The sequence below is a fragment of the Chionomys nivalis genome, chromosome 1 (genome assembly GCF_950005125.1).
Source record: "Chionomys nivalis chromosome 1, mChiNiv1.1, whole genome shotgun sequence".
Lineage (NCBI taxonomy): Eukaryota > Metazoa > Chordata > Mammalia > Rodentia > Cricetidae > Chionomys > Chionomys nivalis.
The window spans coordinates 13233030-13260406 of NC_080086.1; the positions used below are offsets into that span (position 1 = coordinate 13233030).

General features: G+C 43.1%; 1 protein-coding gene across 1 annotated transcript in view; it reads right to left on the bottom strand.

The window, feature by feature from the left end:
• Positions 1-801: 801 nt before the first annotated feature.
• Dera (deoxyribose-phosphate aldolase) overlaps positions 802-27377 on the bottom strand; it is a 91384-nt gene continuing 64808 nt past the window's right edge. Inside the window, exons 7-9 of the mRNA XM_057776878.1 lie at positions 5787-5899; positions 1905-2054; positions 802-1679 (exon numbers count right to left, since the gene is read on the bottom strand). Of these exons, the coding sequence (XP_057632861.1) occupies positions 1623-1679; positions 1905-2054; positions 5787-5899 (320 nt within the window). The 3' untranslated portion in view covers positions 802-1622. The remainder of the gene's footprint in view (positions 1680-1904; positions 2055-5786; positions 5900-27377) is intronic.

Consider the following 27377-nt stretch of genomic DNA (forward strand, 5'->3'; position numbering starts at 1 on the left):
CAAAGTGTTTTCTCTTTCCAGCCATAAAACGTTTTCTTGGATTTGTTCTAATTATCCTTGGGGTGATGTGATCTTGGGTCTGAAAGCACTGTTACGTCACCTGCCCTCAGCCCTTCATTTCAGAGGCCAACACGGAGGTTGAAGGATGCACACAGACTGGACCAAAGTCCCAAGGTGAGAGAGAGGCAGAGGCTGGGCTAGATGTCTGCAGACGAGACGATGCCCAGGACCGACTCAGGCCAGCACTTTTGCTCCTGATTAACAGGGGAGTGTTCAGAGGAAGGAGGGAGGAAGGGAGGGAGAGAAGAAAGAGAAGGACTGGTTGATTCTTGATGAAAAGGCACCAGTTTGAAAAGCTCAGGTTTTAAAAGCTCTCACGGTAGAGGTGTCAGCAAGCAAAGGAGCCCACAAAGAGTGAAGGCAGTCACAGTCACAGCTCTGTTCGTGTGTCCCTGGCTGCCTGAAGGTGACCCACCGAAGTGAGTGCAGACGCAGCAGACAGTCTCCCACCGGCTTACTGATTATTTCTTTATTTTTGTAGTTCCAGGTATGAAGCCCAAGGCCTCTCTCACAGGCTATACAAGCACGCCATCCCTATACCACGACTACTTCTCCAACTTAGATTCATCTGTGTGTGTGCACACGCACACGTGTGTGCAGGTCAGTGCATGAGCACGTGCGGAAAGCAGAGACCGGCCTTTGTGTGGTTCCTCAGATGCAGTCAGCCTGGGTTTTGGCCATGAGCCTGTAACACAATGGACAGTAAGACGCATGCTCAGTGCTGGAGTTACAAGCAGATGATGCCAGTTCTTCTCTTTTCTTTTTAATTATTTAAGGAGACTAAAAACAACAATCGCCAAGTCAGGCAGGGTGGTATCCCCAGCATTTTCAAAGCTCCAGTACAGAAGCCCTATCCCCCCAAAGTAAACAAAATAAGTATACAAGCAGAGACTTTTGTGTTTAAAAATTCAGTGGTATTCACATTTTCTTATAACAACATCAGGATCTCATTACAAAGCAATCAATGAAAGAGTTCCATCCTGCGCTGACATCCAGGAGGGGCCCCCGTCCCCAGGCAGAGGAGGGAGGCTGAGTGACACATTTTCATTTTTATTACATTTGACTTATTTACTATATGTCAGTGGTAGGGGGCAGGGCACATGTGGACATCAGAAGACAAATTCCGGAAGCCTGCCCTCTCCTCCCCCCAAGCAGTTACACAGAACTGAACCAGTGGTCAGGTTTGGTAGCAAGCACCTTTTGTGCCAAGCCCTCTTGCCTGCCCTAGAATCTCAAGTCAAGGGAAATTTAACTTTATTTTCTCCTCAGAAATTGCTGCAATATTGGCTATTAGGAACATTTTATTCATAGTTTTTTAGAGAAAACTTTCATATAATTAGTAAATGTGGACCTCCTAATAATTAAGAGCATTCAGCCTTACTTGATCTGAGTTCCACATATAGACTCAATTGATTTGTTTTTCTTATTTTTGAGTTAATTTCAGGGAAGATTTTAATGGGGAAAAGTCAGTTACATATTCTTAAATTACACAACCTTGGCAATTATGCAAAAGACATTTTTTTTAACTTGTTGCAAGATGCTTTTCTGGGCTGGCTGCTGGCCTAAGACATCGGAAGATCATAATAAGCTGGATATTGTCCAGTCACATGGTGGTATATCTGTGAAGAAAACCAGTATCATAAATTAATAATTAAGCAACCATACACATCCACTAGTCATTACCCCATTGCACTGCAATAATCTCACTTGGCGCTGACCAGCAAGTCTTTCGGCAGATGTTGCACCTGATCTACAGCAGGTGCAGGTGTGCTTGAAGGAGGTAGAGACCTGGCTCTGACGGGCTCAGTCTCCACTCCCTCCAAGGCCAAGGGCTTCCCACTCACCTGCTTCTCAATGTCTAAGAGCAGAGAACTGGCCCCTATCCGGAAGAGGTCAGGGGTCAGCCACTCGTCCCCCAGCTCTTCCTTTACAAGAGAGAGCCATGCTAGGGACTCCTTCGCAGTGCGGATGCCTCCTGCAGGTTTAAAGCCTACCTAAGGGGAGGAGAGAAGAGTAGCCATGTTAGCAGGCTGATTTCAAAAGTGACACTGTGAATGACCAGTCTTGACTCACACGTCCCTCCTTAGTCTGCTTCACTTCAGCAAAGGTACCTGTTTCGGTAGAGCTTTACCTGACTACACTCCAAGACAACATTTCCACCATAAATGGGGACTGGGCGGTCGCTTCTAAAGGGACAGGAATGAGGGCACACCTCACGAGTAAACCTCCACCATCTAGACTAAATCTGTAAGGAAAGGGTCAACAAGAAAATACACCACAGGTGTCCATCCCGTCTACACTGCCTCACATGAGCCCTCATCTTGAGGTGCAAGGCACTGGTGGACTAAAGAGCGGATCAGTGTGGCCACGAGGTCAACCTAATCAAGCTGGCAGCTGTCCAGCAAGGAGAGCTGACCCTGGCTTCAATCAACTTAATTGCAGGCTTGTTCTCTGAGGCTGTAGGCACACAGAGTTCTACAAAGCAGGCAGATCGTTAATATAAGCATAGGAGAAAAAAGCCATACTGCTTTCAAAAGTTTGTAGGGAGGGCCAGAAACCAGCCAATTCGTGGCTGCGACGCTGCGAGCCACCTTGAACCCATGCTTTCCCAGAGGACTGGAATTCAGTTCCCAGCACTCATGTTGAGGGGCTCTAACTCCAGGGATTCTGGTGTCCTTTTCTGGCTTCCACAGGAACTCACACACACATAGTGCACACAAACACATAGGCACACACACATGCACGCATGCACTCACAAATAAATCCTAAAAAAAGAAAAAAAAAAAAGACACACTCCAAATCAGCCAATATACACTGGTTTTACACAATGCCTGACATCCATTAGGAAAAGCACAGGTTCCATGAGTAGAACCTCCCGGTCCCCTGGATTCACTAGTCTTAGGAATGGAACTATCCGGAGGAGTAGACAAGTCTACACACACAAGCTGCCACACCACACGGTTTGTAGCCCAAGGGCTCAGAGCTCTTTTCAGATAGATCACACTAGCAGGAGGCACTGTGAGCAGAATAGAGAAATGGATGAAAGGTCCTATTAGCAAGCGGGAAGCCCCACTGTGAACCCGACCACTGCCCTTGTGTGGCTACTTGTCGGCCATCTTAGCCACTGCAGCCATCACACGGTCTTGCTCCTGCCAAGCCTACCTCCTCACTCTAGGATATCCCACAACAAACCTCTCTCTGCCCTCAGTCCTCTCACGGAGCAGTGCATGGACGGTCTCCTAAGTGGGTCTCCTGCCTTAGTCATACACGAGATAGCTCGCTCAGAAAGAGCATGATACTACTAGCCACTGTTGAGGAATGGCAAATGAATAAACAACTAGAGTGACGTCAGTGAGCTGACAGGAAGCATGCATGTCGGTCAGAGATCATCAAGATTTTCTACAAATATAATTCAGTGTCAGCAACTCCATTCCAAAAAGAAGTTCTTGTGTAAGCTACTATGTTTTAAGGGTGAGAATATGGAAAACAAATCTGTAGTGCAATCAGTTATATTAAACTGCGGCTTCTCAGGGGTGGTACCAAGCGTGGCCTGGGAAGGGGGGCTTTTGTACCGTATAACATGGCTTACAGCAGTGAAGGAGGAACCACAGTCTACGACCTCCTGGGCTTGCTGTCAGCAACTGACAGGCCACGCCTGGCTTGCAGGCGCACACACACAAATACACACAGGTTCCCTTTGCTGAAAATGAAATGTGATAAATTAAACAGGGTGTGCCTTGCCCTCAGCTTTTTCTTAACACTCAGTGGGGCACCTGCTGTTAAGTGGGGGAAGGAACAACCATAAGGAAGGGAACAAAGACAAGCGGAACTCCAGCCTGTGCCGCTGAGCACAGGTCTTCTTTGAGATCTGTTTCTTGCTGTCCGAGAGTTGTCTTAGGAAGGGACATGTTCATGTCTACACCCACGGACAAAACAGGCTAGCACGGCCCATGATCATCCACCCGAGAACTATTATTTCCTTGGTCCCCAACAGCATGCTTTACCCCTAACGGCGGAGCTCATGAAACAGACACCAAGGGAATCTCCCACATGCATGGCAAACTGAGTATCTGATTTTGATGATCTCAGGCCAATGCCTTACCTACCAATAACCTTCTGGGACTCAGCACAGTTGGACTGGTAAATGACTTTAGGCCTGAGTCCCATGGCCTAACTAGTGGTGACACCTACAACTGAAAGAAAAAGATGGGTTTCTCCCTATACAAGTTTTCTTTGATAACCAGAAATTTTTTTTTAATTGTCGGATTTGTATCCATGCAGAAAGACCATCAAGCAGGAGACATTCATGGTGGATCGTCATCATTTGAAGGCAACAATGTATATTCTTCCTATCTGTACTCACACACTCACACATGTACACACTCACACACTTATACATACTCACACCCACTCTCACACCCACACACATGTACACACACCTACACATATACACACACTCACACAACACTCACGCATACACTCTCTCACACACACTCATACATAATCGCACACACTCACACACCCACACACACTCACACATACTAACACACTCAGACACACATCACACACATTCTCACATGTACACACTCACACGTACTCACACACAGACTCTCACACTCTCTCACACACACTCTCTCTCACACACTCTCTCACTCACACTCTCTCACACATACATACACACTCACATACACACACACTCTCACACACACACTCACACACATTCACACATACACACTCACATACACACACACACTCTTTCACACTCTTACACACACTCACATACACACCTTTCCAACTATGCAAAACAAAATATCCTTCTTAGATAATTTGTGGTTAGACAAGCAACTTGAAGTGGGAAATCCAAATCCAATTTTTAAGAAACACTTTATATGCATTTTTCCTTTTAACTTTGCATGTTCCTAAGAATTCTATACAATTCTTCGAAAAGCTGACAAAAGCTACCATATATCCTCCTCAGCTAAACACTCTCCCAAACAGCACATCCAACTGCCATAAAACGCAAAAAAAAAAAGAAGAAAAAGAAAAATGGATATTTAATTCAAGAGCTATAGGACGGAAAGCTAGCACTTCCCTGCTGTTTCGCGGTATTTCATTATTCTGTTTAATAAGTTCATCTCCTCGAGAATTTTCTCTTCACCTCATATTATTAAAAGTAATAAGTTTTTCTGGACCGGGGGTTTCCCAACAGAAAAACCAATTTATGTGTGTCCTTCAATAATGACAGGAAAAGATTATTTTCCATTATACTGCCTACTTTTCATATCGCCACCACAGCTCATCATTCAATAAATGTTACTCCGCGATTCTCTGCCCTTCCGCAAGGAAGTTAAATTTCTACATTAACCTGTTTTCAACGGCCAACGCCTTGCCAGAAAAACCTCTGTGTCGCAGCACAATTAGTTTCTTAAAGAACCCATTTAGGAATCTCTTGTCAGTGATCAAATTGTCTTCGGTTAATAAAAGGACACAGAGAGTTTACATCTTGATCACACACACGCTCCACACTCACGCTAGCTCTGCTAACCGCATACGTTCCCCCAGCGAGGTGTTCTTCTGTAATGAAAGTAAATTAAACATTTATCTTAATAAAGGCGACTCATTCACACCTTCTGCATAGGGAGACGTTATCGTGCGTGCGGGCAGCAAGGAGAGTTATAAATAGTCTCCTCTTCACTTTGAGGGAAGATTTGCTGGCAGTAACGTACCTTCTTTCCAGTCTTCCAGAAGAAATCTCTAATGGCCCGTAACATTACGATGGCTACCGGGAAGGTGGCATTTACCGTTTCTTTTCCAGTAGAAGTCTTAATAAAATCTGACCCTAAAACAGAAGCAAAGAAAAATCCCAGGTTAATTAAAAACTTACTTTTACACTTAAGTCATTGAAAGAAGTGAATTGCGTGCAATGCTGCCTCCCCCACCCACCCCCCCGCATCTCCCCAGGGACAACTCGACTTTACTTTTTGGTAATTATGCGAAAAAACTCAAATGAAAATCTACCATTAAAAGACTTCTGTTTCTAAATAAGAACCAGAAGAAAGGGAGAAGTGTTGCAAATTGCCGTCTTCTGGGCACAGCACAGTCAGTGCGATCATGTCCCACAGCAGCAGAGGTTGTCACTACGGGGCCTGTACAAGACTGAGCCTGTCATTCATCAGTCATGGATGGGGCTCTGCCCTCCCCGCTGAACTTCTTGCTGCTGGCGGGTTCTGGGGAGGAACAGTCATTGTGTTTGGTTGAATACCCATGGCGAAGCCCACCAGGCTCTAAGGGACAGTTCCAAACCCATAGTTGCATGGCCCTGATTAAAATCCGTTGGTCACTAAATGAAACACAAAGACACAAATGTATGAAAGGGGCTCTTAAGGAAGTACAGATGGTTGGTGGGGGTGCTAAGAAGGGGGAGTGAAAGGGAGGGTGGGCTATAAGGAAGGGTGGGGGAGGGTAATCAGAACACATCACACAGTATAAAATGAAAAAGAAAAAAATAGGTTAAGAATTTTATCTTTCTTCACCATCAGATAAGGTAAATTAGCCATTCGATGGATTCTCATAGACTCTGGTACTCTTGTCTCTATATTTCACAGCCAATTAAAATCAAGTTGGTTTGTTTAATGCATAACTGAGATGAATAAAAACAATTTTATGCCCTGTGCTCACTACCATGAATCTTGACACTTCCCACAGAACTGCCCCTCCCCCCACCCTACACTCAGTGGAAAGCACACTGCACAGCTGTGACAACCCCAGGACGGTCACATGCTGATTTCTGTTGCGTTGATGAAGTAGGAGGCCACCAAACCAGATGAGGCTTTCATGAGACATACAGTCTGCGGATGTTTTCAACAGCTTCCTGCTTTTGCATCTTAAGTCTGTTTATGTATATTATTAGAACAGCGGTAGGGAGGGACTCGATCCTAGATGTTACACGGGTGTCAGCACAGGTGATCCTTACCGCTGGTACCAAGTGCTGACTATCCTCAAAGAGGACACGTAGGCACAGAAAAGTTACGTAGCTTTCTTGAAGTCACATGACACAGTCTTATAACACCACGAGGTATCTTACCAGGGAAGATCTTAACCTGCCTCTGTGTCCGGTGGGAGAATCATGGTGACTCACTGACTCGGCTTTTTTCTCCCAGCATTCTGTTCTGTCTACTCAGCCTACCTAATTTTCTGTCCTATCAGGGCCAAGCAGTTTTCTTTATTAATTAACCAATGAAAGCAACAGATAAATACAAGACCCACCTCCATCACAGTCTTCCCCCCTCCTCTCTCTCTCCCTCTCTCTCTCTCTCTCTCTCTCTCTCTCTCCCTCTCTCTCTCTCTCTCTCTCTCTCTTTCTCTCTCTCCTCTGTCCATGTGATTTCTGCTAAGGCAGTCTACCTTAGCTTGCCTTTTAGAATAGACCCACTTATCTGGGGGTCACACACCATCTGCCAAAACAGAGAAGCCTTCCTTCAGGTGGTACCTAGCCCAGCAGTGCTCGAAACCTGATGCCCCCCCCCCCGCATCCATGCACAGTGTGGGACCACAGACACTGCTAGAGAAGAAACTTCTGGAGTCTAGTTTTAAGGGAGATGGAACCAATCACAACACTGCATGCCACATCATATACCATGGCTTTAAAATGGGGTGTGAGCTCTGAATGCTTTCCCCATGAAGACAGGACAAAGGACTGAAAACTGATATTCACAGAGGTCTGAATATTACCCAAGGAATATATCTACTGAAACATCCCATGTTCACCCTATCAATATGTTCCAATTTTATTTATCGGTTTGAAGGAATTGCATTTTGGATAAAAGAAGTCCAGGTTGTATGTTCCCACAACAGGCCAACTGACTCAAGTTTAATAAACATAGACAAGGTTCTCAGGTGTATTAGGGACAAGTTCACAGCTGTCATCAAGGAGTCTGTGGAGTAATTCTTCAAATTAATTTGAGTCTCTCAGAGTCTATCACAGAAATGTGGGACCGAACATGAAGACAGAATCCACCTAAATTTTCCCTTATAGTGTCAGCTTGAAAAGATACTTCCACGACTATTCTGTGCACCGAAAGGCTCAGGTAGATACACCTTTATTTCACATGCCGTGAAGACACAGCAAAGCACGTCCTTGCCTTTGAAGTCATGGTGACCCTAGAGGAACAATGTGAAGAGTTGGCAGTAGGCCTGGTATCCAGTTCCAGCTCCCATGGTACCCACGTGAATTCAATCTTCCACCTTCCTAGAAAGCGTCTTTAAAACCCTAGGTGCTTCACAGAATCAAAAGGGAAAATCTGTGTGAAAACAACTAAATCCCTTAGGTAGGGCCTCTGTGGAAGAGTTTGGGGCTGGACCTTAGAAGCCGCGCAGTACTGCAAGCAGCAGCAGAGATCATGAGCCATTCTGAAGGCAACTCAGAAAACCAGAATGTTGAGAGAAAGGCACAGGAAAGCGTGCTCATGAGGGTTCCCAGGACTGCAAAGACTCTTGGGAACTGTGTCCTGAAAGTCCAAGGAAGGCTGAATTCCAAAATAATTGCCTGATGTTTTGGGTGGAAGAAATTTTGAGACAGTCTAACATGCGGAGCGTGGCATGGCTGATGTTCACTGGGTTCGCTCAGATTTACAGTGAGAACACGAAGGAAGTATGGAGAAAAGAAAAGGTTTGGCAAGAAAGAGCTTGGGTCTGTTTAAAACTGAGGACAGTGGCAAACAAGGCGACAGCAATTAAAACTGTCTGTTAAGGAGATTTGCCCTGAGACAATCAAGAGATGGCCATGAGCCTATGGAACCAGGAGCAGAATGGTAAGTGCTTGGTCTAGGTTGGGGGCACTGTCTTGGAAGATTGCAGAGTTTTATAAGGAGACAGGGCTGGGCTGAGCTTCACTGGGGGGAAGGTGGTCACTGCGAGCAAAACATGGGGTCACTGCTTCCTGTCTTGTCTCTGCTTTCTGTTCACCAAGATGTGAGGCGTGAGGAGTCCCAGCCAAATGCTTCCAACGCCAGAACTGAGGAGATTCCTGTTATGCCTTGCCCAGCATGATGGACTATTGACCTTCAAACCATGAGTTAAAAGAAATTTTTTCTTTCTTAGTTGTTTTGTTGGCATTTGGTCACAGCAAAAAGAAAAGTAGCACGTACGTACTCCTGTATTGGGCATTAATACCGCAGAAATGACACATCCAAGGAAATCACCAGGCGTCTTCTCTTCTGAGTCTACAAACTAGTTGGAAGTGTGTGTGTGTGCACTCACACGCGCGTGCGTGCACAAGTGTGCCATATGCCAGGGTTCACATATGGCAGTCAGAGGAGAACTTGTTGGAAGTGGTTCTCTCTTTCCACCATGCAGGTTCTTGGGATTGGCTTGAGTCAACCCCTTATTCCCTGAACCGTCTCACCCCAAGTACAGATTTATTAAGGACTCTCATGCCTTGCTGAAGTAATAGTCTATTTGCTGTATATAATGCCTTCTCTTTAAGCCTTCACAATGCTCCTGAAGTCTGTTTGGTGTGGAATTAATATAGCTACTCCTATGAGTTAGCATGGGGTGTTTCTCTCCAACCCTTTACTTTTAACCTTTGTGTAGCACAATTAATAAAAACCCAGAGACAGAAACTGGGATTCAGCCTGAAGGTCAGAAAAGCAAAACAGCCAGCCACTAGCTCTTACCTCTACCTCAGTCCAAAATGGCAATTCTGCATCCAGGAATTCTCAGGATGAGACTGAGAGCTGTCTCCTCCCGTTTTATAATCCTCTCTAGGGCTGGGATTAAAGACTTGCACCACTACCGCCCAGTTTCTGTGGCAAACTAGTATGGCTACTGAAATTAAGGGTATGTGCTACCACTGCCTAGCCTGTAAGGCTGACCAGTGGGGCTGTTTTACTCTCTGATCTTCAGGCAAGCTTTATTTATTAAAATACAAATGAATATCACTACACCTTTGAGTGGATTTCTTATAAACATTCAGTAGGGGCTTGGTGGGTTCTTCTTTAAGACTCTTAATTGGTATATTTAGACCATTAACATTGAAAGTGATTATTGATTCTGTGAGACTAATATCTACCACGTTTATACCTCTTCCACCTGCTGCATCTGTTGCTCATTTTCACAGCGCTTGGGGTCTTCTCTGACTTATTTGAGAATCCTACATGTTTCCAGTTTATCTCCTCTGAGTATAGCAATTATACTTCTCACACATACTATTACACACTTCCCTGGAGTTTTTAATAAATAATTTTTTTCAATTCATCTCAGTCCATCTTCAAGTAACACTACACTACTATGTGGGTTGCCAGGGCCTTAACCTTTTTAAGGAGGGCTCCTAGATTGTTTCTTCTGTCTGTCAAAGTCCTGCTGTCACTCATTCAGAGCTTGCAATCTCTCCCGCGGAAGGCCTTCTTTAAACACTTCCAGGATCTCTAGCACTGCCTCCATCAGCTTTGGTTGTGGAGAAGGACAAGCTCACGCCACAGAGTGCCACTGCCACAGTCTCTCCTCTCACTCACTGCTGGCCTGCTTTCTCAGGAGCAGTTGACTACGTCACTTCCCTTGTTTGTCCTAGGGCGGGAATGTGTTTTCTTTTTCTGGCTTTATTTTTTTCAGGATGTCCTGTTTGTCTTTGGCTTTCTCCTATTTGCATATGCTACAACTAGGAACAATTGTCTTTTCAGTCTTCCTTGGCATTCCCGACTTCCCTAGATCCATAGCTTGCCATTGGATTAGGACATGTGTGGCCATTGTACTCCCTTTGTATAGTTTCTCACTTTCTCTATTTTCTCTCTCTCTCTCTGGTATTGGAATTATACAAGTATTATAATGAGAAATTCTCCTCAAGTTTGTAGAGGTTCTGTCTTTCCTAACCACTCTTTCTCTTTGTCTGGGAAGCGTCCACCAACCTATTGTCATGCTCAAATGGCAAAGTAAGACCTCAAAGTATTAAGCATCAAGCCAAGTTCTTTCTTCCTAGAAATCAGATATTAACTGAAATCAGAATATACATTGTAACTGGAAGTTTCTCTCCCACTCGCCGTTCCTGAATAACCACCCTGAGGCTCAATATTTAATTACAAACTGTTTGACTTATTAGCTCATGCTTATTATTAACTGGCTCTTACAACTTAAACTAACCCATTTCTATTATTCTATATTTTACCACAAGGCTTATGGCTTGTTACCTCACATCTTGCTTTTTCAGCAGTTGGCTGGTATCTCCCTGACTCCACCTAATTTTTCCCTTCATTTTTGGTTGGATTTCCTGCCTGGCTCTATTCTGACTGACCAACGGCCAAATCAGCTTCTTTATTAACCAATGGTAATAAAATATATTCAGCATATAGAGGGGCATCCCACATCAATACCTAACGGTATATGTAAAGAAATATTGTGGATGTATTCCCAATAAATATGATGATGACAAGAAAGAACTGCAGAGTTCAAATTGATTTACTTAACTAGATGAATGTGGGGGAATGCATAGGTGCAATTTGTTACAGATCCCAAAAGATAGATAAAATCGAAAGATGAGAAGGTACACGGGAGAACCTGGTCATCAGACAGAAACATCAAATGCACAAAGGATAAGGCATACCCTCTACTTAAGTAAGTCGTTAGGGGACACAGTGATTATATAAACATCTACTTTAGGGGATGCTGCTATTGGTCTGGGGATGACTCAGGGCTGGAGTCCTTACCTAGCATATGGGATGCCCTGGGTTCCATCAAAGCTACTGTTAACATTTCTTACATTAAAAACTATGGAGAGTTTTGGACCCAAAAACATCTGGCTTCTGTCCTTGGGGTCCCATGAGGTCTGACGACATGACTCCAGTTTGTAGATGCTACGTTTGCAGTCTGTTTTGGGTGTCAGGAAGAACAACTGAGAACCACATAGTTCAGGCATTTAAGATACTGACTTTCATTAAATTAAAAAAAATAAGACTTGATATCATAGAATAGTTTAGAAAATGTATTACATCTGTGCTTTACCACTGCTGGAAAACACTGGACTCTCTGGTGGGACTAGGGAGCCACACTTTTATCTTATTTCTCATTTTAATATTACTTTCCCTGCCCTTTACTAAAACAAAAATTACCTCAGAAATATATGCTGCTTTCAGAATCACCAAAAGCACAGAGCACTGTCGCCCCTCTTCAGAGCACTTATGAATGCAGCCACAGCTATCTCTACCTCAGAGGGTGTGTGAACCTGGTCACAGCCAAACCTACCTTAACACGTGTGAACCCATCCACAGTCAACCCTACCGCTGCATGTGTGAACCTGGCCATGCCAACCCTACCTTAACACGTGTGAACCTGATCACAATCAACCCTACCTCAATGCATGTGAACGCAACCACAGTCAACCCTACCTTAACACGTGTGTACCCGGACATAGTCAACCCTACCTTAACACATGTGAACTCATTGGCCATAGCGAACCCTACCTCAACACATGTGAATCTGGGCACAGTCAACCCTACCTTAACATATGTGAACTCATTGGCCACAGCCAATCCCACCTTTAACACCATGTGAACATAGCCACAGCCAACCCTACCTTCACACACATGAACCCGGCCACAGCCAAACCTACCTTCACACAAATGAACCAGGCCACAGCCAACCCTACCTTAACACATGTGAATCTGGCCACAGTCAACCCTACCTTAACACATGTAAACCCGGCCATAGCCTGTAGAGAGCCGTGTGGAGTCACACCTGATGGCTATGTGTAGAGAGCTGCGTGGAGTCGCACCTGATGGTGCTGGCTCCCGCCCTCCGCGATCCCGAAAGCGAGTGCTCTCTGTGATAATCAACTTCTAATATCAACTAAGCCTGACTTATGCTATTATCACGCAACGACTGTCAGCTGCTTGCATATGCGTGAACCTATGGGCAGTGCCCACCTGGCAATCTGAGGTTGGCGGCCCAGGCCTACTTAAGGGCTGGGAGAGGTTTGCCCAGAGGAAGAGAGGAGAGAGAGAGAGATTTTACAATTGTCAAAAGGTCCTGAATAAAACTGCAGTGAGAAGAGCTCCGGTGTGTCGTGCGTCCTCCTTGCTGGCCGAGGGGGACCGCGACAATAGCCAACCCTACCTTGGTATGCTCAGCTTAGGGGATAAAACCTTAATGAGAAAATAGCTCACCATCAGCAGAAGCAAGCCGTACAACCGGTTCACACATTTGATGGAATGAGCTAATGATTACATTAGGTGAGAAAAGGCCTGAGAAAGTCAGAAGGACCACAATAAACAGACCAGCACTAACTGTGAGTAGTTGGAATTAAAATTAATAATAAATGTGCTGCTTTACATAAAACTGTAGTTCTTATTTTCCTAATTTGGCACCTTTAGCACAATTCTATTTTTGTGGTCTAAGGCTACTCAAAGCTTCTCTGTGGCCTGTAATTACAAGTCTCCATGGTACAGTTTCATTAAAAACTTTCATTAAACAACAGCTGCCCTTGTATATGGTCTTCTAATCAATTTGGTCAAACAGAATGACTTCTAATCAGCTGTTGATAAAAATAGAAGATGAAATTTTAATTCTAATAGATTAACCACAAACTCAAGACAGTCTTCAAAATCCATCTAACTCTATTCTCCAGTGGGTTTAATGACTACTCAGCAACTCATTACTAAATAGAACAAGACGAACATTTTCCAGTTCATTAAAGAAATGTACTATGTATTTTTGCATTGTCCTCATGATTCGTTACAGGGAGTCTTAATTACAAGATAATGGATAATGGTTATTAAATGCAGACTGCAGTAATGAAGCCCTATTCATTTGCGAGCCTCAGAGACTGCAAAGAGAGGAAAATAAAATTACTAGCTTCAAAAGATTAACGGATCAAATTATTATTCAATTTTCAAAATCTCATTCAGACTTCATAGAAACAAGAAGAGATTAAAAACTAGTATTAAGACCAAAGTAGTACATTTACAAAAATAATATCTTAGGGCTATTGCTGCATAATAAGCTTCAGATGTGATTATATTTTAAAGTATAACTAACAATGGAAAAACATACATTTTTATTTCCTGAACAAATCTTATTTATGATACAGGCAGTTTCTAGTAAGATCTGAAAGCCTTGGTGACTGTAGAAAATGTGTTCCAATGCACAAAAGGACAACACAATGGAAGCTGTTATTAACATTGTATGCTTTACTAATGAAAAATAGAATTTAAACTCGGCTGCTGTCGGAGAAAGCTTGTCCCTGAGTGGAAGTCGCACGGACCCTAGAATAAGAGCTCCCAAGCACATTGTTCATTAGCCCGCGTTTTCTATTACTCTCTGAGAAATTACTCATTAGAGGTAGTGGGAAAGTTTTGCATGGTGATTCTTACACTAATGCACGCTTACAATCTGCAATGAGATACTTTTTAAAAATAAACAGAATGTATAAAAATATGAGGCACCAGATTAAAACCTTTTAGACTCGTTTGTTCCATAGGAGCTTAAAAATAATTTCGGGCGAGATATGAAGATCCAGTTTCATGGTAGAAGAACGTCTAAAGAAGGAAGTTGGAAGCAGCAAGGGGATGCTCGTCTTCATCTAAGAACAACTGCTCCACAAGGATATGGGTAAATGATTCATATATCTTCTCATGAGAGAAAAGGGGATGTTATAAAAGAGAAACAGAGAAAGACATGGAGAGAAAGAAACAGAGATAAAAAGCAAAGGAGATAGAGGAGAAGGGGGAGGAAGGAGAGGACAAGGAGGAGGAAGGGCAGGACAAGGAGGAGAGTGGAGAAGGGAGAAAAGGGGGGGGAGAAAGGGTAGAAGGAGGAGAACCTTTTCTCCCTAGTTCATTCTTTCTCCCTGAATACACAGCAGTGATAATGCTTCTCACTGTGCCTAGTCCATCACAGGAATGAGGCAACACAGTAAGTTGTAAGGAAATTCAAACAGAATGGCAATCGGAAAGCAACCACTACATCATGGTTTTAAAAAATGCCTCTAATACACCAAGGGTATGCCCATAGTACCCACACTCCTTGCAGTTGGTCTACACTAAATAAAAATAAAGGTGTGGCCACTTAGAATAAAGCAAGGAAGTGTGATTCAAGATGGGCAGTGGGGTGGAGACCCTGACTGCATCATCCTTGATAACAGGCAGGAATATTGTAGAAGGTTATCTGGACAGCAACACTAACCATTCAAAGAATACTGATATCAACAACAGTCTGGCTGGGGATGTGGCTCAATTGGTAGGGTGACTGCCTAGCATGGTTTGGTCCCCAGCACCACATAAAGCCAGAAATGGTGGCACACACCTACAGCTCATTCAAGAGTCAGAGGCAGGAACATCCAGAGGAGAAGGCCTTCTCTGATGTCATAGCCATTTTGGCTAACTTGAAATCTTGATATCCGGCCCCACTTAAGGGGGTGGGGGTGGGGGCTTTAAATAATAGCTTTATAAGCCAGAAGTGTCTTTTAATTTAAAATAGTTGCTTTGTTCAAAATAAATTTCAGGACTGTAACAACATTGGAAATGAGTAAGTAACCAAAACAAGTAACTCCTGAGAATGGATTTCATCTGCGTAATTATGCAAACAGCACTGAGTTTTGTTGTTGTTTTACAAATTCTAAAAAAGTAAAGCTTTACTCAACTCAGCATTCTGAACCAAGACTTGCGATGGCAAACACCAGCTGTCCCTCAGACTTTGCCTTTGCTGCATACAGTCTCTGGTATTGTTAGTTGTCCAGAAAGTATGTTGAAGATCTATAACGAGTTTCCAAATGCAAATGTCGGCGTTCCAGACAAACGCTGCCATTCTAGGGTCTCACTGTCTTTGTCCCCTTTTGAATAAGGCTGCTGTGGAAGGAGAAAGTCTGTGACAAAAACAGACCCCTCAAAACGCAGCAGGTCTCCCTGTGTCTGGACATTCCCCCTATGTGGACTATTTAAAGTATTTAAAATACAAGTTTAAAAATGGAGGAAAAGGTGAGTTCATGGGGAGAAATGAGAAGACAAAGAAAGACAGAACTGTGGTCAAAGACCTTCTCAAGGCCAGCTCATGGCTGCCACTTCCGGGCCCTTCCCTGTGAGGACCGCCTTGTCTCAGACAATGGGACCACTCACCCTCTAGGGCTACTGAGCACTTAAAATGAGTTCATCCACACTGATATGACAACTGAGTACCAAAAATATACTAAAAAAATGTCTCAATAGCGTTAAAACTGATCATATACTAAAATAAGATGGTGAATTAGTTCAGAGGCTTCCCTTCGCTAAAATTTGGTGGCATATCAAGAGATAGCACTCTCAGCTCCTTCTCTAGCACCATGTCTGCCTGCATGCTGCTACGCTCCCTGCCATGATGATAATGAACTAAACCTCAGAAACCGTAAGACGCCCCAGTTAAATGTTCTCCTTTAGAAGAATTGTTGTGGTCATGGTGTCTCCACAGCAGTAGAAACCCTAACTGTATCTAGTTCACCATTCTTCTCATTTGATTAGTGGGTGTTGTTAAAAAAAAAAAAAAAAAAAAAAAAAAAAAAAAAAACCTGTTGCAATTGCTGTGTCCATTAAACAGTACCACTCTCAGGCCTCAGTGAGTTACCTATGCATGAACTCTCTCTAAAGGCTAAAACTGTGCTGCTCTGTTAGGCCAATATTCTATAAACATCGTTTAAAATTGTTCAGAGTCATGGAGAGAAGGACGGGTGGTTACAGTGCTTGCTGTACAGTTGGAGTTTGGATGCCCAGCGTCCTGTCATGTGGTTGGGATGCTCAGTCTACCTGTTATCCTAGCACCAAAGGCAGAGAAAGGGGATCTCCAGAGCAGACTAGCTAGCTACATTAGCCATTCACTGGGGCTCTGGATTTGACTGAGAGACCCTGCCTCAATGCATAAGATGGAAGAGTGATGGGGGATGATTCGACACATCAACCCGTGGCCTTCACATGCAAGTGCTCACCTATGCATGCCTACCCACCACATGTTACAAAAACATGCACACACACACATATGGAATTGGGAAAAGAAATCAAATGTAAGAGAGCATGGGAGTCAATAAAAATTTGCAGTGACAGGAGATTTCTGAATGTTCTATAAGCAAAAGTTAGTTGCAATAAAATGTGTAATGCATCTTCAGTATTTCTGGCAGCATGCAGTCATGCTGTATCATGTGACTTCACTGAAGCCTCAGGTCTGAACACACAATACATGCGCTTCACCCTGTGCATGCTGTTGTGCTACGTAACACCCACAAACACTGCCAGGAAGACCTCAGCTCCGACTGGAGATGACTGATGTTATCAGCTACAGTGTTTTTACAACAAACATCCAATTTTCCACCCTTAGAGATACATCATGGCTTAATAACAGAAAACAAAGAATTTATCTATTTTTCTGCCCTCATTCCTAGCATATAATTGTCATCCTAACATATCTTTACATTACATTGTGCTAGAATATTTTATTTTAAAAATTGTTTTAGTTGATGACTTGAGGTTCATTTTTAAAAAAAATTAAGTGAATTTAATTTAATTTAAAAACTGGATTTAGTGATGTGGGATTCCCATCTGTATTCTGTGATTACCATCAATGACAAAAGAAACTGCTTTGGACCTATAGCAGGGCATAACATAGCTAGGCAGGGAAAACTAAACTGAATGCTGGGAGCAAGAAAGTGGAGTCAGAGAGAGGCCATGAAGCTGCTGCTGGAGAAAGACACACTGAAACTTTGCTGGTAGGCCACAACCTTCTGGGGATGCACAGATTAATGGAGATGGGTTAAATTAAGATGTAAGAGTTAGCCAGTAAGAAGCTAGAGCTAATGGGCCACACAGAGATATAATTAGTACAGTTTATGTGTGATTATTTTGGGTCTGAGTTGCTGAGCATCCAGGAAACAAACAAGCAGCTTATCTTACAACAAATTGGTGCCAATGTGGTTGACTAAATCCACGTAAAGCCTAAGAAAACTTGGAAAGAAATTCTAGACACTAAAAAACAAAGTTTAGCCATATTTTTAACCCACCCCCACCCCGAATAGGCTTTTCTTGTTGGCGGCTGCAGCTCCTTTAAGTGAGGCTTTCCTGATTCAGCAGTAGTAGAAAAAGCTGAACTGTTTTGAACAGTAGTTTCCTGGTTTGCCAGCACAAATGGTTCTGGCTCTTTTGAGAGGTCCAGCTATGGAGCATTTAAATGGGTTTGTGAACAGAGTGCTACAAGTTGCTTAAGGACAACATAGACTGGCTATATGCCTAGAAATGGGGCTGTGAGCATGGCTCTCAGAGGCAGCAAACAGCTCCACCATGCTGGACTGGGCGGGGCAAGCAGGCAGTGCCGTAGTTCCCCTAGCAATGGTGCCACTTCAGTTCATAAGAAGCACTTAGCGTTTTAAGAAGTGCTTCTGGACAGAATTGCAGATGCACAATAAGACAGATTCAGACATAAAAGACCTCTAAATTAGATGACATGTTTTAAAAATGTACATAGGCTTGGGGGTGAGAAGAAAAAGAGTATAGAGAGTTATAAAAAGAAGTAAATGGTTTATTAAAAAATGAAACAAAGTCTTTAAAGAGACAGAGTACAGACAGTCATAGACCAAAGGAGTAAAAATAATAAAATAAATATTAAAAAATAGTAGACTTAAAACAAATAAGCCACATAAAGATGAAGAATACGCAGAGAGTCTGAATTATGTATATTATTGTATTTTATTTTGGGTCTGTGAAGGAGTTAAGTAACTAATATATATACTTTAAAGGTATTTTGTCTTCAAAATATGTGAATAAGAACATGTTGCTTTGGAAAAAAGGTTCTACTTTTGTTTCCACAGAGGATGAGAACCTATGGGTTCATTCCAGGCTAATGTGGTTTGAAGCACTAAGATCTCCTGAAAGGTCACCGTGAACACCCCCAAAAATTACTTTGCTCAACAAAAAGCAGGAAGCAATATGGAGAGAATTATGCCCATATTCTCAAATATTGCTTATAAATGTTTGTTTACATTTAAAGTGGGATATGCTATAGAGATTTGCATTGGTATGGATCTTGGTTTATTGATAACAAATTTAAGGTCAATTTTATTATATTTGTATATATATATATTTCTGCTCTTGATTACGGTATTGTGATTATGCAGCTCATTTAAAAATTTAATATATAATTAAGAAATATAGGTTAATAGATAATCATCTATAAAAATCAAGCTTCTAGTCATGTTAGTTAGGTTTTCTAGATATGTAGAGATATATTTCAATTAGGTAGGTATTCTTCAAACCTTTCAAAGACCTACAGAATATGACATTTAAGTGTTTTAAGAAGTTAGGACTTTCCATGACAGTGAGACACATCTGCTCCTGGTAGCATCAATTACTTCAAAAGGAAGATGGGCATTGAAGGGGCTCCTCATGGAGTTTGTTAGCCATTTGCGCAAGAAACTGCTCTTCCCTGGACTGCTTGATATTATGCTATGTGAACTAAATATGCAGGACCCACAGAAAAATGACTTCTGAACTTGCCTAAAGGTGAAACCATCCTTCAGGGTTCCTGTTTCATGAAACAGTCTGCCAGACATTCTGCAGGACACCGAAGAAAGTGACCGACAAACTCTCAATATAGGCGGAACTGTCTTTGAAATTTCCTGCTTCATGGAAAAGTCTGCTGGACACTATGAGCCTGTAGGCTGAAGATGGATGCCCCAATGGTACAGAAGAACTTTGGGTGATTGTCCAGGCAGCAAGATGTCCCTGTCAATTCTAGAGTTTTGGAAATTGCTTACAATGCACTTTCTGATTACTTAGGTAATAGTACATCCTTCTGGAATCTTTGATGGAGTTGAAGAATATATAGTTACAGTTTTCCTTAGTTATAATAAAAGATACAGTAGATATAAATATTGTAACTATAATTCTGGCTTGATATCTGTTTTGTTATATGCAATTTTACTATGTTAAGGTTAAAACCTTCCTTTTTATTTAAACAGAAAAGGGGAGGTGATGTGGGATTCCCCTCTGTATGCTGTGATTACCATTAATGAATAAAGAAACTGCTTTGGACCTACAGTAGAGCAGAACTTAGCTAGGCAGGGAAAACTAAACTGAATGTTGGGAGGAAGAGAGTGGAGTCAGAGAGAAGTGATGGAGTTGCCACAGAAGACAGCTGGTAGGCCACAATCTCATGGTGATACAGATTAATGGAGGTGGATTAAATTAAGATATAAGAGTTAGCCAATAAAAAGTGAAAGCTAATGGGCCAAGCAGTGATTTAAATAATACAGTTTCTGTGTGATTGTTTTGGTGCTGAGCAGTCGGGACCCAACACGTAGCCTCCTTACAACAGTTTAGGACAGAATTTCCAACCATTTCTGAAATGGTCCTAAACAGTCTTCTACAATTTTATGTTATAAAATCCAAACATAGATCAAGTCTGAAGAAACATTAGAATACTCTGTGTCTTGCAGCATCAACTAATTCACCCAAGAACTGATTCTTTAAAATTACAAAAGCACATTTAAATAGTTAATATACAAATGTGATATTTATATTAAACAGTTATAAAACATGTATACTACAAGTTGTCTTAAAGACAAATTTTGATTTTTTTTAAAATAAAACCAGTAAATGTTTGATTTTATTTATCTATTTTATAGACCTAGATATTCAGAGCTATGTAATATTTTTTTCCAGGTAAAAAGGAGTCGGAAGTTGAAAAGGTTTAGATATAGGAGAATAAGTCCCCTTGACAGTATCTAACTGTCCTATCTGACTAAGATCCCCTGATAGTATCTAACTGTCCTCTCTAAGACCCCCTGATAGTATCTAACTGTCCTCTCTGACCAAGACCCCCTGATGGTATCTAACTGTCCTCTCTGTCTAAGACCCCCTGAGGGTATCTAACTGTCCTCTCTGTCTAAGACCCCCTGACAGTATCTAGCTGCCTCTCTAAGACCTCTTGACACTATCTAACTCTCTGTCCAAGAATTGGGTTCTGCTTCCAATCATAGAGACATGGAAACTGCTGGAAACAGTCAAGACCAAGAAATGTTTTTAATTTGTTTATATTTCTTATTATAGTGTGTGGTGGATTCATACACATGACTGCAAGTGCCCATAGAGGTCAGAGGGGTCAAATTCCCCTGGAGCTAGAGCTACAGGTGGTTTTAAGCTATCCAACATGGGTGCTGGGAAGTAAACTCAGGTCCTCTGCAAGTACAGGGCATGCTCTTAACTGCTGAGCCATCTCTCCAGGACCTCTTCTTTCTTAAAAACTATTTTTGGGGGGAGTGGATAGGTGTGGTGTGTGTGCAGGTGTGCATTTGCCAGATCAAGCACGGAGGATGGTGGATAACTCTGAAAGTTGCTTCTCTTCTTTCTCTCCTTCCATCATGGGTTCTCAGACGAAATTTGGGTATGAGAGGCAAGGCTTATCCCACTGAGCCCCACAAGATGTTTCTTTACAGGACCCCACTCCATTAGCAGGGGTCCTGATTCAAGCAGCATAAATTATGCTTTGCCTTGGACTAACCACACAGGTTGGAAAGAATCTTTCTCTGTGTCCACCATGTTACCACTATTTGTCTGTTGTCAGAGAGCTCGTGGCATGGCAGAGCAGTGCCCCAGGATTATAAGAAAAAGCCCGAATACCCACAGCTTTACTATACAGGTATGAGCTTGGCTAAAACATTAAAGTGTTGGGGGCTGGAGAGATCAACTGCTCATCCAGAGGACCTGAGTTTTGCCCTCAGCACCCATGTCCATCACTCACAGTTTGCCCGCTAAAGCCAATTCCAGAGGAGCCAGCACCCACTTCTGGATTTGAGGGTACCTACACACATGTGCACATACCCCCATACAGACACATGATTAACAATAAAAAAAATAATTCTTTAAAAACAATAAAATGCTTTAAACCATCACAGAATAAAAACACTGATCTATACATACCAAATTATAAATACCGAATATATCCAAATCAAAGTGATTTGTCCCTGGCCAGCCCTCTTGGGCTGACCTACCCAGCTGTAAGGCCTGACTTGGGCAGATGATGTCCCCAGTGATAAGATGATTTTGAAGACAACTTAAAATGACAAGACCATACATCTCTAGTACATCCTTTCTTTTCCCCTCACATCTGTGGCAAGGGAAGAGGAAAAAGGAACCTCCATGCTAGGTGAAAAATAGCTGGGTTATCACTATACTTTGGCAAAGAAGAGTAAATGAAGGCGCATTTTAACAAAATAACAGGTAGGGTATGCTTTAAACAACTGAATCTCATTTTGATTGCGCTTTCTATTGTCATGAGCAAGTTTGGAATGTATAGTATATATTAACATTAAAAGTCAGGTATGCTTGTGTGGAATCTATTAACTCGAGAGAAAATTACTCAAATTGAAGAAATAGCTGCTTAAAATGGATTTAGAAATACATTTTACTGAACAAAGCAAGCTAGAAAATTAGGCTACTTTATCAGGATTAGAAAGTGCTATGAATTTAAAACACAAAGCTTTTAAAAACAATGCAGTACATATTTGAGATTATCATACCTCAATGTCATCATAAATCTTTTTTTCCCCAACAATTGATGATGGGTCTGGAGAGTTACTCTGCACAGTGGCCTGCCTTTCACAAAGGACGCAGTGTTAATTTTGCTGTGGGGAACTTTATCTCCAGGAGATGATTTTGAGGCACCTACAGAACTCGTAGGCCTCCCAGATCTAGAGATGGGGGAGCCCTGCAAGGGCTCTTGGTACAAAGCCTTTACTGTAGAGCGCTCCCCAGTGGCCATCTACTTGGGTCCCATTCACCAGCCATTTACAAAGACAATGCTGATCCCAACTTATTTTCAAGTCAAAATGGTGTCTCTATTTCCCAACTAGTCACACTTTCTCTTTTGTCTGTATTCCTTTGCACTTAGCTACCACCAGACTGTGGTCCTCCCAGAAAAGAGGAGGAGAAGGGCCCTGAAAATCTCTTCTAATGGATGGGTACAATCAGAAAAGGTCACCAGAAACTTGTAACATTTGCCCAGTCCATTCAAAATCATTCAAAACTTCCTGAAGATGGGGCTGGAAAGATAGCTTAGTGGGTAAGAGTACGTACTGCCCTTGCAGAGGACCCAGGATCAGTTTCCACCACCCAGGCTCACAACCTGTAACTCCAGCTCTAGAAGATTAAGTCCCTACTTGGACTTTTTGATATGTATTTAGTATACCTGTAGGACTACTGTTGAGTACAGCCACTATTTCTTCCTCTAAGGCACGTGCCAGAGCCTCTGTACTCAGAACTATACGTCCCATGTATCTCTGTGGTTTTATTCTATGTCAAGACCCAAACAGCATACATGGATAACTTAAAAATATAAAATTGATTGAAGAGAAAACTACTCAACTGCCAAGTTTCTTATCAAGATGGGGAGCAAGATTTTCAGCAATAACCTGTAGAGGAAACAGGTACGTAGGATGACAGACAAGCAGACTGCCCCACATCTGGAAACCCACTGATTTTCCTCTGGTCACAAATGGCCTTGAGAACGTTTTCTGTGCTGCTCTGGGTCCAGAGACTTTCTTTATATATCTACTGTCTAGAAATTAATGACTATAAACTTCTATAAACATGAAGACTTAGAGAGCACCATAAGATGACAGATGGAGTGGTTCAGCGGTGACCTTTGCACTGTCAAACCCTCAGCTGTGTGGCTGGGAAGGCGGCACAGAGTGATGTGCTCATGTGCAAGCATGACGATGCTGGTTCCACCCCGAGCACCCACACTAAAATAACCCGTGTGGTGGCCTGCACCTACGATTCAGTGCTGAGCAGGCAGAGGCAGGCAGATGGATCCCTGAGGCCCGCTGGATAATCAGCCTAGCTGAACTGGGGAGATACAGGTAAAAAGAATGAGAAACTCTGCCTCAAAAAAACATGGTGGAAAATGACTGAGGAAGATGCTCGAGATCTATTTCTGCCCTTCACACACATGCACACCCTCACAGATATTTGCGCGCACACACACACATACACACCCTCACAGATGTACACACGCAAGCACACACACACACACACACCCCTGGGATCTCCACACTCTGAGATATAAATTTTACCTGACATTCTACTGTTCTGATCTGCCACTCACTACAGCACCACAGACCCCAGTGAGGTCTGACAATGCAACAGGAAGGGTAGAACATGCAGGAGCTTCCTGAAAGCTACTCCAGGGCCAGGCATCCCCTACCTGTGCTCCACACCTACCCCAGAGCAGGCATCCCCTACCTGTGCTTCACACCTACCCCAGGGCCAGGCATCCCCTACCTGTGATCCATACCTACCCCAGAGCCAGGCATCCCCTACGCATGCTCCACACCTACCCCAGAGCCAGGCATCCCCTACGCATGCTCCACACCTACCCCAGAGCCAGGCATCCCCTACGCATGCTCCACACCTACCCGAGAGCCAGGCATACCCTATGCATGCTCCACACCTACTCTGAGCCAGGCATCCCCTACCCGTGCTCCACACCTACCCCAGAGCAGGCATCCCCTACCCGTGCTCCACACCTACCCCAGAGCCAGGCATCCCCTACCCATGCTCCACACTTAAGTGATTGGCCAAGCAGTGATTTAAATAATATAGTTTCTGTTTGATTATTTCGAATCAGGGCAGCCGGGAATGAATGAGCAGCCTCCCTCAACAGATTGGCACCCCTCAACAAGTCCTGTGACACACTGGGATGCTACTAGGATTATCATCCTAGAAAAGTCTGCAAGCACCCCCCAAGGAGAGGTCATATTTTAAGGCTAAACTAGCCAAGAAGGAATTTCTAGAAATCTTGGATGTCAGTAAAAGATGACTATCCCCAGCTTTGGGGACATTTCATGCCCTACTAGCTAGTGTGAACTGTGCTACATCCTGAATTGTGTACTTAGTTATGATCAAGAGGCCTCTGGCCCTGGCTGGAGGCTGTTCTGGGAGGAGAGGAACAGGAGATGCAGGACCACATAGTGAAGAGCTGGAAAACAGAAGTCAGGAGGCACGAGCAGGGTATCATGACGAGTTCCTGTCCCACCAGGGCCAGCAGGAGCTCCTGAAGAAGGCTAGCGTGGCTCCACACACAATCACCCAGACATTTCTCACTCTGATCTGACCCTCAGCACAGTTTCAGTCCACAGAAAACTTGGGGAAATCTCTGCCCCTCTTCCCCGATGCTACCAGACTATCTCAAGTGTCGACTGTGCTCAGGCCAAAGAGAAATACTCTCTTCCTCTTCCTCTAGGTAGATGAATGTTGCAACCTACCCTCACGGGTGGAGAAGGGGCAGAGAGAAGAAGGAAGATTCAGACCCTAGGGTCTCCACTTAACAGATGTCTGCTTTATGAGACCGGTCTGACCAAGTAACAGTGGTTGGCCTGGAGCTAATTACTGCAGCTCAGACTGGCCTCAAACTCATGACAATCCTCCTGCATCAGTCTCCCAAATACTAGCATGACAAGTTGAGCCACCATCCTAGCCGAGCTTGGTTTTTTTTTTTTTTTAATTATTAGCAAAATATTTTTGAGTTTGGCAGAGCTACTGCTGCACACAAGTCAAGTATGCCGCCTCCCCCAAAGCTGTAACACCCAGTAGGCTTCAACTGGGAGGCTCTGACACACAGATTTCAGACACCAGTCACGGGAATAGGGAACAACATTCAAAGTTACTACAGAGGAGATTTTCTCAAATTGCCCCACTTATATCTACATTACACTCTTAAGAGTTATGAGCTCATTGTAATTGTGTCTGCTTAAACGTTTATCCTCCCACGGAGCACAATTTTCTGTCTATAGGGCCTGACAGAATCTAGAGTTTTTACTCTACTCATGGGTCTGGTGTTAATAATGAGGATGATAGAAACTTTGTCAGTCTAAAGTAAGTTGGAACAATGGACTTAAAGAGAAGGCCATGGATTTATATTTCTACAAAGCATGTTCGCTCTTCAAAGTCTCATTACATTTACTTGTTTGTTTGTTTATTGCACGTATGGAGATCAGAGGACAACTTGCAAGAATTGGTTGCTTCCTTCCAACCCGTGTGTTCTGGGGATTGGATTCGGGTCACCAGCCTTGGCATCAAGCACCTTTTCCCACTGAGCCCTCACACCAGTCCCATAAACCACACTCTTTGACAGAAGCGAGTGTATCCTGGGCCTGGCTGGCAGGGGCATATGGTACTCAGTGTCCCTCCCAAAGTTCTTGACCTTGACAACCTTTGTTGGAAAGGTTGGAGCTGGAACACTACTTAACCAAACACAACTCCGTAATCAGATTTCAGCTGGAGGGGCCCCAAACACACAAGCTTCCCTTCTTCCCTTGACCGTGCAGTGCTAATCCTCGGGAGACTCTCTCCTGTTTTGCCTGTGCTTTCCTGGGAGCAACCCTAGGCCACCCCAGACACTAGCGGTTGGCTTTACTATGTCACGTTTACATAAATGCATTCTCAAATAGTCTGAACGGAAGGAAAGAAAACTTGGTATTTTCAACTCTGAATCTGTCTTTAGCCAAATTTAATTTGAGCTCCACAGAGCAGGAAACCAAATTTTCAGCTCTCCTGTTTCTTCTTTAACGAACTATCCCCAGGCTCTAATTCTTAAAACAGCTTCATGCATCTCATTACGCTATCAAAAGTCCCCATGCCCCTGCACTGAGACACAAGCACAAATTATCTTTATGAATCAATGGTTCAAATCTCGATTCCACAAACTCCAAAGGCAGCTCACTCTTCATTCACAGTAGGATTCTCTCTAATTCTGAATTTCTGAAGCAGGACTTTTATGAAGGAAGGCCCCTTCTTTGTTGTCATTATAAGAACAAGTATTTCTAGACATCCTCTTGTTTTGAAGGAAAACAGGCATGATTGCCAATGTCGAAATGACTGCCGATAAACCCCAAGGAGGGCTGACATTCCTTCACTTTCTTAGCACAGAGGATACAGCGGAATCTCTCTTACCTTCATTAGCTTCTAGGTTCCCTTTTAAATGTATTAACAAAAATTACAGATTACCTGTAATCTTCTAATAATGGATCCAGGAAGGAAGAGACTTTCCGGGTTTATAAAGAAAGGGAGGAAATGAGATTCGGTGGGAACTAGGATGTCACGGAGCGAGTGGTAAAGAGTTTTGTGGTTTTGTTTGATTTGGTTTGGTTTTCTGCAGTGGTACCCTTCATCGTATGTGAGGTCTCTGGGGGAATCACGCGAGCTGTTTTATCTTCTCTCTATTTGTATCTTTTGAATATTTGGTGTTAGACTCACATCCATGGTATCTGCACACATTAAACTGCTGCTTGACAGCACAGATGAACCAACTGCATTTTTCTATCT